The sequence below is a fragment of the Lottia gigantea genome, assembly GCF_000327385.1.
Source record: "Lottia gigantea unplaced genomic scaffold LOTGIsca_64, whole genome shotgun sequence".
NCBI classification, from domain to species: Eukaryota; Metazoa; Mollusca; class Gastropoda; family Lottiidae; genus Lottia; species Lottia gigantea.
Window position 1 is genome coordinate 1093680 of NW_008710179.1, and position 16801 is coordinate 1110480.

The 16801-nt window shown below is 32.4% G+C and overlaps 2 protein-coding genes across 2 annotated transcripts in view; one reads left to right on the forward strand and one right to left on the reverse strand.

Annotated features, from left to right (window-relative positions):
* The window catches only part of LOTGIDRAFT_61738 (hypothetical protein), a gene marked incomplete at both ends in the record, with an annotated part of 11045 nt that extends 8750 nt beyond the window's left edge, over positions 1-2295 (reverse strand). Inside the window, 4 exons of the mRNA XM_009064600.1 lie at positions 81-182; positions 930-1037; positions 1755-1844; positions 2119-2295. Of these exons, the coding sequence (XP_009062848.1) occupies positions 81-182; positions 930-1037; positions 1755-1844; positions 2119-2295 (477 nt within the window). The remainder of the gene's footprint in view (positions 1-80; positions 183-929; positions 1038-1754; positions 1845-2118) is intronic.
* A 3232-nt stretch (positions 2296-5527) lies between these two features.
* On the forward strand, positions 5528-9730 carry LOTGIDRAFT_235450 (hypothetical protein). Its single transcript, XM_009064693.1, has 3 exons — positions 5528-5674; positions 7257-7752; positions 8557-9730. Exons 2-3 carry the CDS (start codon positions 7278-7280, stop codon positions 8889-8891), a joined length of 810 nt encoding a protein of 269 aa, XP_009062941.1. The 5' UTR covers positions 5528-5674; positions 7257-7277; the 3' UTR covers positions 8892-9730.
* The last annotated feature ends 7071 nt before the right edge of the window (positions 9731-16801 follow it).

Below are 16801 nucleotides of genomic sequence, written 5' to 3' on the forward strand. Positions count from 1 at the left end.
CCATCGTTCATTGCTTAAATATCCAACAGCTATACATAGACTCAAAAGGACCACAATATATCCCAATAAAAAAAACATACCATTTTCTCACTGTCAGCTTTCATTTCTGTATTATCTCTTTCAGCCCAGACACGATAGACCCAATCTTCTGACATGATGGGAGTTCCTATACTTACTGCAAACTATAATAGATAGAATACAATGTTATTCATTGAAATCATGAACTATCTTTACTGCATATTCCTACATTTGATCTATATACATATAATTGTTAGCCCATTTTCACTCTAATGTGTTAATATTTATTTAGACCACACCCAATGAAAGTTACATATTTAACCATGAAATGAAAAATGATATAAACCTGCTTTTCAAAATCAAAGCAATATGAAATAATTACCAAAACAACCAATTATCCAAAAATTGAAAACAGGATGAAATTTACTAACTTTCAGAGGGGAAATTGGTCATTAAAAATGAGGTCATTTTGACCCAGTTTTAATTTATTCTGAATCACATTTGTTTGTTTTTGGTGACATTTAGATCACAGTAGGAAGTGTTAGTAAATAAAATCAAATAGAACAGGATGAAATAATGAGATAAATGAATAAATGATTGAAATATTTAAGATTGCAGACAACAAGGAATTCAATGGAAGTCAAATAGCTTGTAATACGAAGTAACATTTACACACTTAGTACTAGTAAATAAATGAAAGGAAATATTGCAATTGTCAAGTCAAAGACAAAGTGATATCTGTTATCATAGGTCAAGGGAAATAACTCTAATCTTATACAATGAAATTTTACCACATTTTAACAAATTCAAAATCATCGTCAGTAGTGCTCTATTGGCTACATTAAGGACAACATCAATTTAACATAAAACAGAGCAAAATATATCTCGCAGATCATAAATTTAGAACATACCCTATATTTTTCACCACCTGTACAGTTAGCTACAAGATGTGTAACTTTAGATGTGATATCTTTTCTAACACTACCAGCCATATGATGTACTAAATCTACCAGATGACACTGAAATAAAGTAATCTTATTCAGTTGAACTGTAATACAGTTATTTCATTCAGTTGAACTGAAATAAAGTAATCTTATTCGGTTGAACCAAAATAAAGTAATCCTATTCAGTTGAACCGAAATAAAGTAATCTTATTCAGTTGAACTGTAATACAGTTATCTTATTCAGTTGAACTGAAATAAAGTAATCTTATTCAGTTGAACCGAAATAAAGTAATCTTATTCAGTTGAACAGAAATAAAGTAATCTTATTCAGTTGAACTGTAATACGTTATTTTATTCAGTTTAACTGTAATACGTTATTTTATTCAGTTGAACTGAAATAAAGTAATCTTATTCAGTTGAACCGAAATAAAGTAATCTTATTCAGTTGAACTGAAATAAAGTAATCTTATTCAGTTGAACTGAAATAAAGTAATCTTATTCAGTTGAACTGAAATAAAGCTGAAGGGAACCTATGTGGAAGAGATTACTACTTGTTAAAGGGCACAGTGGAGAAAACTTTGACATATAATCAATTATAAAATTTGATAATCTATAATCGAAATTATAAATTCCTAGCGATGATAATCAATTATTTCAATCATTTTCCCTAGTCCTAATCATAGGTGAATGACACTATCCCAGTTGTAAGACTGTAACAAATTGCTTATTATTTATTCATAGCCCTGAAATCCCTTTAAAGGGTAAGGGTATTTGAGCTGTATTTCTACTTACCAACTGTTCTCGTTTCTTAAAACCAGTAAAACATATGACTAAACCATTCATAGAAGAACAGTATAACGGTCTTTGTGAAAATGGAAATGGCTGAAAAAAGGAAACAGAATTTCAATCATTTTATACCCATAAGTAATCATCAAACATCTTTGATCAATTTCGGGGGAATTAGTTTGGTTATATTTTGCACTACATAAAACAAGACTGAAGGTGAATAAAGATAGCCCATTTCCCTGAAAAATACAGGAGTTTGAACTTTCTTACTTTTTTTATTTAACATCAGTAAATCAGTAATGCCATGCAGATTGAAATTAGATTTAAAGCTAGTCAAGTTCATTAACTAGATCTGTCTGTAAAAGCTTACCTCTTTATTTTTTGAACATTTAATAACAGATGATGGACCAAGAATTCTAGCCTCACCACGATGTAATTTCTGGTACACATCGCCTTCAAAACTACTAACAACAAATATAGTCTCATATTCCCCAGCATCCTGTATATATTCCAGCCCTGTATCTGATTTAACTATCTCTACATCAACAGTCTACAACAATTTAGAAAGATGTCAGGATTTCATCAAATGGTGCCACAGGGCAGTGCACTGTATTTTTTCATATCTTGCTTTGTGTCTTTGGAAAGTTCCAAATAGCTAAGTTAAACAGCAACTTTAATCAGAAGATTTTAAAAAGTTGCATGAAATTTGAGAATCGATAATCGATGTCATATATTCCTGACGAAGATCGATTATTTCGATCATTTTACTCAGTCCTCACCCATGTTAGCATTTCAGACTTATTTTAAAATTTAGATCAGAGGCAGAAGGATACTTATAATTTCTGTTTACATTGTTTCATTATTTTGAAGCTTAAATACTTTATTTATTTAATGTTATTTTGATAACTTGTGAATTTCACCTTGGCTCACAAAATGTTGTTTTATTTAAACTAGTATGAACTAACCTGTAGAGATTGAACTAGTTCTGTATTATCTTGTGTAGCTTTACCTACAAGCACTATTCTAACTTCTTTACCATCTGAAAAATACAAATATAAACTACTATCAAGGGATATAACTCTTCTAATCTTACAAGCTGAGAAGGGTCCGAAAGTAATATCTGCATATATTATATTCAGTTTACCATAAAGCATTTAATGCATTAGAGCAGGGTGTTAGCTTACTTTTTAAGGAGTGGTCTAGACTGAAGCTTAAACCACAATTATATTTGTCATTTAAATAATTAAATTCTGGTAAGTTTTTAGGATATAAACCTGGTATCCTATTTTGAACTATGCCTCAAAATTACAACCTGCTAACATCAGTAATGGAGTATAAGCTAAAATGACAAAAACAGTAGCAGCTGAAATGAAGTATCAACTCTAAGGAAAGAATATTAATAATGTGAAAAATGAAAGCAGAAGAAACGCAATTGAAATATTTTGATCAGAGGAAATGGAGCATAACATACACTGAAAATTTTAATTTATTTCCACACTGTGGTACATAACAATATTTTTATAAGTTTTCAGGAAAAAGTACCGACAAGAAAAAAAAGTTCTATTTGCTCTGACCAAAAACATTTTAACAATTCATATGATAGAGAAAGGTCACAGGCAAAGTGAAAAAATAAGCAGCATAATGATGGTGGGTGAATGAGATAGTGAGTGAATGAATGATGAATGAATTAGTGTGTAGAGGTATGATTGGATGAATGAATGACACACAATACACCACCTACCAGGCAGTCTCTTTTTATATTTGGGACTTTCACTGTAGGACTTTGTAGGAGTTTGACTCATTTCTAAACGTGACTGCATTGTGTGCATTTTACCATTTGAATTGTAAACTGTAACAAAATTAAATAATAAAACAAACTAGCAAACTAATGAAATAAATAATATAGCTTGAAAAATAAAATATTTAAAATAAACAACTATAAATAATGGAAGAAAAACAAACTCAAAATAATAATGTTCATATAAATGATACAAATCATTGTCATTGGGTGTGTATCTCTTTATTTCTTTTTCTTTTTTGGTTTAAGTCATAACAGGATCACAAAATCTGACAGGAACTGGTTACTTTAGTAACTTAGCAAGGTTAGTGAAAGCAGAGACTTCTGTTCATTATGATAGCCAGTATCCCTTGTTATTTTGCCAGGTGATTTAAATGGACCTAACTGAAATTGCTAACAGGACTCTAAAGCATATAATTGCACTACAGGTGAAAAAGCTGTCATTATTTAAAAGAGAAAGAGTTGTAGTCTAAGCATAATGATGAACGAGAACCAATAAAATCATTATTGACATTAGGTTTACCAAAAAGTTGTAGCCATGGTCACACAGGATAATTTCTTGCAAGTTATAAAAGGGTTAACTTAACACCTAACCATAATGGCCCTAAAAGACGCCTCTTTTTGTTTTCCTTGGATTGACCATCATAACTAGGGCCATTTTGACCTTTTTTGGGGGCCATTTTGACCCAAGATTTAGTTGAAATCCTCTGGGCCTAGTAATTTGTGGTGCCATTTTGACCAAAACAGGTGCAAATTTGACAATATATCTGAATCTAATAGAATTAGATATTTCCACGATTTGAAAGTGTTACATTATGATTAAGTCTTGATTAATTGTTAGATCTGTGTAGCAAATACAAGTAATTCGAGTTCTGAGCAATAGATTGTTCACCTTTAATAGGGCCAGATCCCCTTTCTAAGAAGTTGTGTAGGTCTAAAAGGGTCAAGATTAAAGTGAGGGTGGGGTTTGTGATGTACGTACGCTTTTTTTTATAAGTAAACAGAGCCCCTTTTTTGGTATTTTCCAGAGAGATAAGATAAGTACCACATGCAGTCAGTTACTTCGGTGTTTTCTAAAAGCATTTCTTCACCAGAAAATAAAAATTTCAAACCAAATGTCGAATTTGATTGTGTTACATACCGTCTTCTTTTACAATTTCCAAACCCTTGTTATCCGCCATTGTTACGGCCTCATTGCAACTTTGAAATTGGCGGTGTTCTGAGGCAAACGATTGGCTGGAGTATCTTACTTCCGGTGTAAATACAAACAAATCTATCAAAAAAATATATAACTCTAAAATGTATTCTGCCTTACTTAGAGTCGATTCTTTATTTTTTCTTCTTTTTTTACTAGATCTACTTCTGATAGATTTCAAGAAATATATAGAATAATTAAAGATAAAACCCAGTCTAAAGTTGCAAGAAAGAACCATAGATAGATATGGCGAGGGGATGCCACTCTAATTATGTGAGACTCAGACCACAAATAAAAACATTCATACTCAAAGAAGATTTAACGCTTAAATTTCAGTTATATTCTATATCTAATTCAGCCCAATCCGACATCAATGGGAGCACATGGAACATTGTGTACTATTTCCCAAGCATTGTTCAAACTGTAATGTGTTTTTCGGTAAAAAAAAAAAAAATACATAGCAATTAAGACTACTTAGAGTTGCTTCCCTTGCATCGTCTGCCTTTTGATAAAGGCGAAACTCGGAAGCACGACGTTGGATCAAACTCATTCTTATTCTTAACTCGAACCCATGACATAAGATGCCTAACAGACTGTTGCAAGAAATTACGATACTAGTCACCATTTGAGACACTTTAAGATTAAAGTTAAATTCTGAAACTAATTACTACAAATGTTCGATTGTCTAGAGAGATTTCTATCCACCAATCAGAATTATGCCTTTATGGGGAATCACGCATGATGGCGATGTAAACAAACCGTACGACACTGACAGTCAGAGTGAATATTTTTTACACTTTTAAATAGAGCACACGTGGTTTATCGTAGTATAAAAGACTTAGTTCACATACGCAGACGACAGTTCAACAACATAGGATCTAAGAGCCACTAAATTGTGCTCTATTGCATTTATATAGGAATAATCTTCATTTGGTAAAAATCTTTCTTTCATTCTTTCCTTATTCATCTGTAGTAGTGTAAACTGTATTGAGAGCTGACTGCAAGCATAATATTGGCATTGATTATTATCAACAAAGACAGTGAGTTTAGTGAGACAGTGATGGAAAGTCTTGTGTTGATGCTACAGATTCAGAAAAGAAGATTTAGACTAGACTAGGCTAGAATATCTTTTATTCTTTTTTATTACGGTACACTACTATTAGGCCGTAATATTATATACCGGTAAGAGATATTTAAATAATATTGAAAATGAAAGGAAGTTTTCTAGCTTTTAAGTAAACTGGAACACTATGATTTCCAGTCTGACTTTTATCCATGGTTTCTGTAAATCCAACTTAGGTTATTATGATTATGATAGGTCTAATACTTCATCGCTTATAATACTTTTTAAAATATAATAAATAGAAAACCGCTTTTGAACCCTTTCTTTAGTATTAATAATATTTGACTGGTGAAAGAGCTGATCCATTAATCTCCGCTACTGTGCCACAAAGTAGCTGATTTTTCCCCCCTTAAATTGGCCTCACTAGTTACTAGCTTATAATTGTAAACAGTCAACAAAATATCTGGTGAAAATTCTTGGCTAGCGTACATCTAAATATATAGTAAATGTTTAAACAAGTTAAAGACAGTTGTCACATATTTAACACAGTTTGTTTTACAGTTTAAAAATAACTAGTGCACTATTTCCATTTAAATTATTTATTTAAGCCTATTTACTATTTACACTATTGGGGCACAATTTAATCTTTGTAATTGATTTGTGTATTTGTCAAGAGTTAATCATCTAAGGAGTAAACAAACACACATTTATATCTCAAGTCAAATTTGGTTTTTAGCAATTTAAGAAACCTGTGTTTGATTATATTCATCATCCAATTTTTGTCATCATATTAGTTGATCAAACTCTTACCAATGAGTTTCGTGCCAGTCAAATTAAAATCAAACCAAACTTTCGTTCCGTTTTTTTATTAACTTATTTTCGAGCTGTAGAGGGTAGAAATTTGATTGGTTAGATCAAAAGGTTAATTTGATGAACATTCCAGAGTGCTGTCGTTAGACCCTTACTGAAGTGGCTTTAAAAAAAGATACAAAAGTTTGGTTAAATTAGACAAGTTTTGTGTTGCAAGTAAACAACTCAGAACATGTTATTGCCAACATGATTTTAAAACTTTTTTGTAAAATATTCTATTGTACATTATTTTTTGTCTCTTTAATGAAACATTGGACTTTATTTACCTCAGACTAAATCCTATATAATTAGTTAAGACTTGAACGACATTCATTAAATAATATTGATTAATTACAAAAAAGTATAAATACGCCTTGTTTCATCAGTCAATCTTAGTTTCTTAAAATATTTCATCAGACAAGAAAATTATGTTGGTTCCTCATATTTTGTTTGGAAATATACCACATCTGTTGTTACATCAGTTATGCTAACAGTTTCCTTGAAGATTTGATTGTATAATGGATATGTTATTAGTCTTCCAACTTTAATGTTCCTTTCAAAATTTAATTAAATACCAGGTACAATTTTTTTTTCTTTTTATAGTAGCATAGAGAGAACATCAAAATGGCATCCAACTCTTTAGCCAAAAGAGTTGTTAATGTGATCAACCTCGGGAGAATGGGATATATGGGAGCATTTGATATTCAAAACAGATACAAACGAATGCATCAAGAAGAGATGGAAGGTAAATCTACTCAAGCTCAAAATGTGTTATTACTAGTTGAACACAATCCAGTGTACACAGTGGGCGTTCGTGGTCAAGGATACACACTTCAGGACGAAGAACGTTTGCGTAAACTTGGTGCTGAGTTCTACCACACTAATCGTGGTGGATTAATAACCTTCCATGGACCAGGACAATTGGTGGCTTACCCGGTTTTGAATCTCTGTAATTTTATTACCCGTCCTAGTTTACCGTGGTATGTGTCAGCGTTAGAGAACACTATTATTAACACTTGTAAAAAATTTGGTATCACCGCCGAAGCCTCAACTGTCAACCGTGGTGTATGGGTTAATGACAGAAAAATTGCTGCAATAGGTAATTATAAGTTTATTAATCATTGTTTCTAAGCTGCAGCATTACAAAAGTATCTATTAGAAAGACAAAAGACATTTACAACCATTGAACTCTAAAATTAAAAAAAAAATTTAAAATTCTGGTCAAAAATTAATCCAAAAAATTAAATTTTCTTTGGACCATTGAAGATGCAGTATTCAGAAAAATACTGTACAAACTGTACAGTAATAAATAAAGTACCGGTAATTTAAAGTTAGTTTGAAGACAAGGATCTTGAAAGCTAAATGCTAAGCTACAGCACTTAGACTCCATCTTAATGGATAATAAATAATTATCAGGCAGTGGAATGGAACATGTTTTCATGTAATTTATTGATTAGACATAAGCCTTGATGAGTTAAAATATTAATGACACATAATAAAGACAAAATTAATAAGTTTATCATCATATGAAATCAGATTAGTTTAAGTCCATGATGTTTGTAATAATTTATTAAATCTATTAGTTTATTGGTATAAACAATTTATATTAATTTCTAGATGCAATATGTTACATTTAGATAAAATGTGACATATCAACAATTTCAATTATATTATTACAGTATCTATTTTTATGATTATTATAATGGGATATCATTACAAGTTCTTATAGCAGTCTTGGTCTTGGTCTCAGAAATAAAGCTATCAATGTCATGGTGGATTGTTGTCTTGGGTTTCTTTTTAAATCAGAACCCATAAAGCTAAAATTTCATCACTTGATACCTTTCTGTGCTGTACTGTTCTTGTCAACCCTGAGATTCACAAATGTCTGTTTTTATCCTTTCAGGTGTGAATCGTAGTAGAATAGTGACAACACATGGCTGTTCATTAAACTGTAATACTGATCTAGAATGGTTTAAACACATTGATCCCTGTGGTATTGAGGATAAGGAAGTTACCTCCCTTTCTAAAGAGGTGGACACGAATATCACTATTGAAAAAGCCATTGCACCATTTTTAAGCTCATTTCAAGAATCTTTCGACTGCGATTTTGAATTCAGTGGACTGGAACATCATGAACTTGAATCGATTATTCAACACACAGAGGGACTAAATCAGTTAAATGTCCCAAAAAGCAAGCAATCTTCAGTTCGTATGATGTCTTCATTGGCTGCTCGATAGGATCCAGGGATATTCCAAGAGCTGTAGCTTCACTTTCAGTATTTTTGTGCCATATTGTAACTTGCAATTTTCTGTTATACTTAATGCTTTATTTCCTAAATCAAAATATGTTACTCAAGAGCTTCAGGTCCTGTTTAAATATTTCTATACCACTCTACAATTAATGTATTGAGTATGATTTACCAGTTAAAATACATCTTTATTTTAAGTCATATAAAGTGCATGAGGTAAATGGTAACAGTTAAAGGGATTGTAAAGAGGTTTTCTAAACTTCTTATGTGTATCAGGGACACTGATAGCATCAATTTGTACCATTCCAATTTTCATTCCAACATCTGTGGTTCCTGAAATTCCACTAAAACTAATGCGTTTTATGACGTCACTAGAGGGGAGCTACTGGAAGCTACTATTAATATCTATGCAGTTTCCCTATAGGGACGTCATAAAACGTGTTAGTTTAAGTGGAATTGCAGGAACCACAGATGTCGGAATGAAAATTGGAATGGTACAAATTGATGCTATCAGTGTCCCCAATACACATAAAAAGTTTAGAAAACTTCTTAATAATCCCCTTAATTCGGCGGCTGTTGCTGTTCAGGTTTGACTCTGTAATATCATGGTCAGAAGAGCAGAGTTGAAATGGTTAATTAAAAATGTTACTATTGATGGTATTAATTGTTATAGCATTAAATTACTTCTTAATGTCATTTTGCTTTTTTCCTTGGTAAATAGGTTTTGATGAAGATGTTTAACACAGTTTGTTTCACATTTGTTTTGTTTTTCACTGATGTTGAATACTGTTGTTTGTTATTTAATAAAGAATATTATTAGATTATAATAATTGGTATATTGATTATACAATACAATTTGAACTGGATATTTTCACTTATTGCTGGTTTTGCAGCCTACTTCCACATCAAACATTTTAACTGGAAGAAAATCTTTGATAGACTTTTGAATAGATTCAACTACTGATAGACAGCTGAATAGATTCACTCTGTTTTACACTGGATAGATTGAATAGATTCAATTTGAACAGATCCCACCTCTGATACGCATTAAAATAGATACGGTCTCTGATAGGCGCTCAAATAGTTTCAACATCTGATAGACACCTGATTGGAAACAGTCACTGATAGACACCTGAATAAAACCGTCACTAATAGACTCTGGAATAGTTTCAACCTCTGATAGCACTTAAAAAGATTCCTTCCTCTGATAGACACTTGAATAGATTTAACCTCTGAGAGACACTTGAATAGATTCAACCTATGATTGGTAAACACTTGAATAGTTTTAACCTCGGATAGACACTTGAATAGTTTTAACCTCGGATAGACACTTGAATAGTTTTAACCTCGGATAGACACTTGAATAGATTTAACCTCTGAGAGACACTTGAATAGATTCAACCTATGATTGGTAAACACTTGAATAATTTTAACCTCGGATAGACACTTGAATAGATTCAACCTCTGAAATACACTCGTATAGAGTCTTCCTCTGAGATACATTTCAATAGATTCAACCTCTGATTGATAAACACTTGAATACTTTTAACCTCGGATAGACACTTGAATAGATTCAACCTCTGATAGACACTTGAAAAGATTCAACCCTCTGATAAACACTGGCATAGAGTCAGCCTCTGAGAGACACTTGAATAGATTTAACCTATGATTGGTAAACACTTGAATAGTTTTAACCTCGGATAGACACTTAAATAGATTCAACCTCTGAAATACACTGGTATAGAGTTTTTCCTCTGAGATACAATTGAATAGATTCAACCTATGATTGGTAAACACTTGAATAGTTTTAACCTCGGATAGACACTTAAATAGATTCAACCTCTGAAATACACTGGTATAGAGTTTTTCCTCTGAGATACAATTGAATAGATTCAACCTATGATTGGTAAACACGTGAATAGTTTCAACCTCGGATAGACACTTGAAAAGATTCAACCCTCTGATAAACACTGGCATAGAGTCAGCCTCTGGGAGACACTTGAATAGATTCAACCTATGATTGGTTAACACTTGAATGATTTTAACCTCGTATAGACACTTGAATAGATACAGCTTCTGAGAAACACTTGAATAGATTCAACCTCGGATAGGCACTTGGATAAAGTCAGCCTCCAATAAACATTTGAATAGAGTCTTTCAATTATACACTTGTAAAAGATTCAACCGCTGATAAATACTTGAAGAATTTCAACCTCGGATAGGCACTTGAATAGATTCCACTTCTGCAGGACACTTGAATAGATTTGGATTCTGATAGACGACACTTAAGAAGATACAACCTTTGATAGACATCTGAATGGATACAGTCTCTGATAGACGGTTGAATAGTTTCAGCCTCTGATAGACACCCGAATGGATACGGTCTCTCTTAGGCACTGGAATAGTTTCAACCTCTGATAGACTCTTGAATAGATTCAATCTCTGATAGACACTTGAATAGATTCAATTTCTGATTGATAAACACTTGAGTTTCAACCTCTTAGAGGCACTTAGATAAAGTCAGCCTCTGGTAGACACTTGAATAGATTAAACCTCTGATGAACACTGAAAGGCGCTTGGATCATTCAACCTCCGATAGACAACACATTAATGGATAGTCTCTGAAAGGCGCTTGGATAGATTCAACTGTTGATAAATACTAGAATAAATTCAACCTCTGCTAGACAATCGAATAGATTTAACCTCTGATTGACTCGTGAATAGATTCGACCTCTGATAGACACTTGAATAGTTTTAACCTCTGATAAACATTTGAATAACTTCAACCTCTAATAGACACTCGAATAGATTCAATCTTTCCTTCATAGACACTTGAATAGCTTCAGCCCTGGACAGAAACCTCGAGAGATTTAACTCTTGTTGAAAGACAATTAGATATTTGAAAAGATTCAAGCTGGACAGATTGACGTTTGGAAGATATTTTAGAACATATAGCCATTTTAACAGACTAAATTGTCGACTCTATTGCAAGGTTTCACGAAGAAAGATCGTGATATTCTATTTGATTTAGAAAAAAGACGTCTTGTGACTGGGCTATCTTTTTCTAAGCTGCATAACTCTCATATTTCCACCCACATTATTCAAAACGTGTAAAAAAAAAAAAAATTATTGAATGCTTGAAGTTTTTAAAACCCAATTATGGGATGAGATAGTCCGAAAAATCCTGAATTAAAGGGAAATAAGAAGGACAAAATTCAGTTTGTATGTTGGCAGCAATACAACAGTGGCCCAACTTCTGTTACATAACTACCAAAGAAGGTGATCCTCTGTTGTATTGCTGTCAACCTCAGAACTAAAAGTATATGTTTCAATTGTTATATTATTACAGAAGGTGATCCACTGTTGTATGGTGGTCAACCTCAAAGCTGGCTCTGATAATATATCAATATTAGAGCTATCTCTGAGGTTGACCACCATACAACATTGGATCACCTTCTTTAATATAAAAATTGAAACATATACTTGTAGTCCTGAGGTTGACAACAATACAACAGAGGATCACCTTCTGTAATATAACTAAAGAAAACAACACAGCAGTGGACCACTTACTGTAATATAACTACCAAAGACTTATACCTATATCTCAGAGGATCACAACGATAAAACAGTGGACCACCTTCTGTAATATAACTATTAAAAACATATACCTATTGTTAAGAGATTAACAACAATACAGTGGTTCGCCTTCTGAAATATAACTGTTAAAGACAACAACACAGCAACAGACCACTTACTGTAATATAACTACCAAAGACTATTAAAGATATTCCTTTAGTTCTGAGGTTAAGAACAATATAACAGTATGTCATCTTCTGTAACATAACATTTGTAATGATTCACTGTTTTGCATTACCCATGCAGTACAGTCACAGTTTCTCGGATTAATAAAAATAACATGACGTGTTTACCAATTTGTAGCCAAAAACAGTTTATTATGTCAATATTATTGGGTCAGTGGATCAACAACTTTTTAAAGAATATTTAATAAGCCGAAAATAAAACAATTTATTCGGCGGAAAAAATTAAAAATGAAAATTACCATTCCCTTAAAGCAAACCACTGAACCCGAAAAGTTGAAAAGTGCACAATATTATAATTTGATGTTATAAAATATGCTAATGAAATGATTTTAAATTTGGTCTACATTTACTTATGAAACATGCAAGAATAACTCGATTTCTATGGTTTTTAACCCTTTATGTGTTATGCGTGTTTTATATCCAATATTGCTTGAGCGGAAATGATTATTATACATGACAATTTTCAACACCTTGTCTCAAACGCAGCGACTTTATAATAGTTTAAATAATATACAATTATACGACTGTATAAGTGTAACTCCTTCAAATGCAAACTCATCCCCAAAAAAGCAAACTCAACTCAAAAAGAAAGCAAACTTCTTTCAAAAAAGCAAACTCATTCCAAAAAACCAAACTCATCCCAAAGAAGCAAACTCATCCCAAAAAAGCAAACTCATTCCAAAAAATAAATTCATTCCAAAAAGCAAACCCACCCCATAGAAGCAAACTCATTCCAAAAAAAGCAAACTCATCTCAAAAAAGTGAAGTCATCCCAAAAATAAAAACTCATCTCAAAAGGAATCAAACTCATTCCAAAAAAGCAAACTCACCCCAAAAAATAAATTCATTCCAAAAAAGCAAACCCTTCCCAAAGAAGCAAACTCATCCCAAAATGCAAACTTATCTCAAAAGAAAACAAATTCATTCCAAAAAAGCAAACTCATCTCAAAAGAAAGCAAACTCATTCCAAAAAAGCAAACTCATCCCAAATAAGCAAACTCATCCCAAATAAGCAAACTCATCACAAAAAAGCAAACTCATCCCAAATCGATGAAATAAGCTTTACAGTGTATCGTATGCATGTCGGATTGCATATATTAAGTTACACTGTATATTTATATATATCAATATAATACAAATCTGAGTTTATAAGTAGGCCTAATATAGATTGAGGTACACGTGTTTGATAAATGAGAAAAAGCAGATAAATGATGTCAAGGTATGCTGATGAATAAGTTGACCTATTTGGCCCTGTAACGGTATCAGTTGACATATATATTTAAAACTCTGGCTCTGTTCATAGCCATCACATGTATACTAAAGTAGAAATATTAACCTAAAAAAATTCACGTTATGCGTTATTCAGACAATACTAAAATATATCACAGATCGATAGAATATTGATTCTTTGAGTCACATAAATTGATGTGTTCATTGCAGATTTCATTGCATTGGAATCTAAAAGTAGACGTACTAATATATACTTATTGGTAATATAAGAAAAGGCGCAGTTTAACGTGGAGCATCCGTGTTATCTTTTGTTTGAGAAATAAACCAACTATATTGGATAATATGCTATATCATGCCATATTATGTTATATATACATTGTCGACAAAACCTTGTACAATATTCGAGGATGCGAGAAAACCAGTGAAGATTGAAATAAAAAGTAAAATTTCTAGTTCGAGGTATTTGAAGAGATTAGCCGATTGTTGCTTCAATCAAGAAAGAATGTTTAATTTCGAATTAGAACATTTTTAACCAAACCTCTGGGAATTGATTTTACTGGATGATCCATGCCCATGTTGTAAGGGTTTTTTGCTGAAACATCGAGAAAAGGCTGATTTTTTACTGATACTATCGACTGCAAGTTAAAAATAATGACTGCACTAACTGTTATGAACCTATATACAGATTTTGTTATTGAAAGTCTAAAGATTGGCTATATCGAGATAATTAAATAGAAACATAATAAGCTTATATAGCCAGATCTGTGGACCTCATTATTAATTAATTTCCAGCCAGTGGCGAGGATAACATTGTTAAGTCTACCTTCTAGATTCTTATCAAGGTTTAATCAAGGTTAAAGACAATCGATCTTGACAACTTCTTGAGGCTAGTGCGAGTGTACGACTTGATATTATTGTCTAAAACAGATTTAAAACTGAAGGTTCGTGAAAAATTTTTCGATTTTCAAATTTCCGGGCATAGTTTGTGGAAGATTGGAAAATCCTCCCTACCACCCCCGCTTGCTGGAGTATCTTGTCATGGAAACCGCTTCGTACCCCGATAACTTTTGAATGATATCAACAGTTGTTCATTCCAAAGCCATTCAGTGTGCAATGATGGAAATATTCTCAGTAACTCAAATAAATCAACAAAAACATTCGCTTTTAACTAACATTCGCTAAATCAATTTGGAACGGTAAAACGTCAAAATGAAATTAAAAAATAATCTTTCTTGTTGCTGGAGATAAATGGAATAATTCGAGTAGCTGTTGCATATAATTAAGAGTTTTAACCAATCACAAATATCCAGACTGGATAATAGAAAAAAGACATGTTAATCGTTCTATCGCGGTCACTGGTCAGAAAATTCGTCTACATAGAAACTATTTTTTCCGGGGTAACAAACACTCCGTCGCCGCTGCCAACCACGGCTTCTTTAGCCACTTTCGAGTATATTCTAATGGATTATAACAGCTGTAAAATTTATCAAAATACACATCAGCTGATGTTGCACCATAAACATTCTAGAATAATTTTAAATGGCAAAAAGAAAATGTCATTTTGATCTGATAAAGTTTAAATAGAGTACACGGCGAGTACATGTTTAAAAACTTCACTTGAAGCAGTTTATAGATTAAAACAGTCACGTAGCTATATACAGTCATACAGCTTCGCGAGTTGGAATGATGTTTTTCATATCATCTTTTAAATGTCATAGATTTCTTTTTTTCAAAGAAAATATTTGTATAGTTCTTCAGAAATGAAAATCACATCCGACTCCTTAAATGAAGACACGAAAATTTATGCAGTTGGCAATTATAGAAATTTAGCTCACTGATCTACAGCAGTCCATAAGCTTTTTTTTTATTTAAAAAAAATGGTGCGAATATTTTAGGGAGAAACCATGGTAAAAGCAGCCATGCAATACCCCCGGGTTGGAGTCCCTTTCAAACCAGGAACGGAACTATGCATATTAGTCCAAAACTTACTGATTCTTACCAGACTCCTGTAGATATATTGTCACAGTTATCGACTGGTAAAATATTTAGATCATATAGACCAGTATAAAAGTGAACATTATTCGTAATACATATATGCAGCTGAGAATATTAGTTTAAATTGAAGGTTCTGTTAAAGACATAAACACCGCACGTGAGCTATGTCACATTTTACTTGAAGTTATCAACGTTTTTATAGCCTACTTTTCAGGATACTTCACATAAAGATGACGTCCCGGATTTCGAAATGAGATTCTTCGCGTGTTATGGATTTTAATTCAATATCATCGAAAGATGTTATAATTGTCGCTAACCGATCAAAAACAATGTTTAACACATTGTTTAACAATGCATATAGCTAGAACAGAAAAAGCCATACAATTTCGTCAGATCATGGATAACAAAAGGATCACTTGAGAAAAACGAAACATTCAGATTTGCAATCAACATTGAAAATGTGTTGATTTACAGATTGAGCTGAAATTGACTATTCACTGACTAAATCTCGACAGGCAGTTATCTATTAGACTCCTGTGAGGTGTTAAAATCTGGAAATAAACATGTTCAAGATATCAAATATATGTTAAATCTATTGTTTAGTTTCTTTCTGTCCTATATTAATTGGGGCAACTTTAGAGGACTGATTGGAGATCCTTGGAATATCTAGTGAAATCTCGACAACATAGAAGCTTTTATATTTTATGGCGGATGAGGCACCAACCTTACTCACAAGTCCAATTTTTACACTCGCGTTTGTAACTTCGGGCTTTTCAAGTTATAATTCACTCATGGCTCATCAATTTTGAGAAATATACCCCTACAGAAGCCATCAAGGTCTATTTTCCATTCA

What these genes read in the sequence shown, in the direction of transcription:
- LOTGIDRAFT_235450 (XM_009064693.1), top strand. Translation starts at nt 7,278, where the DNA reads ATGGCATCCAACTCTTTAGCCAAAAGAGTTGTTAATGTGATCAACCTC. An exon ending in CAGAAAAATTGCTGCAATAG is followed by an intron (nt 7,753 to 8,556) that starts GTAATTATAAGT and finishes TTATCCTTTCAG; the next exon opens with GTGTGAATCGTAGTAGAATA.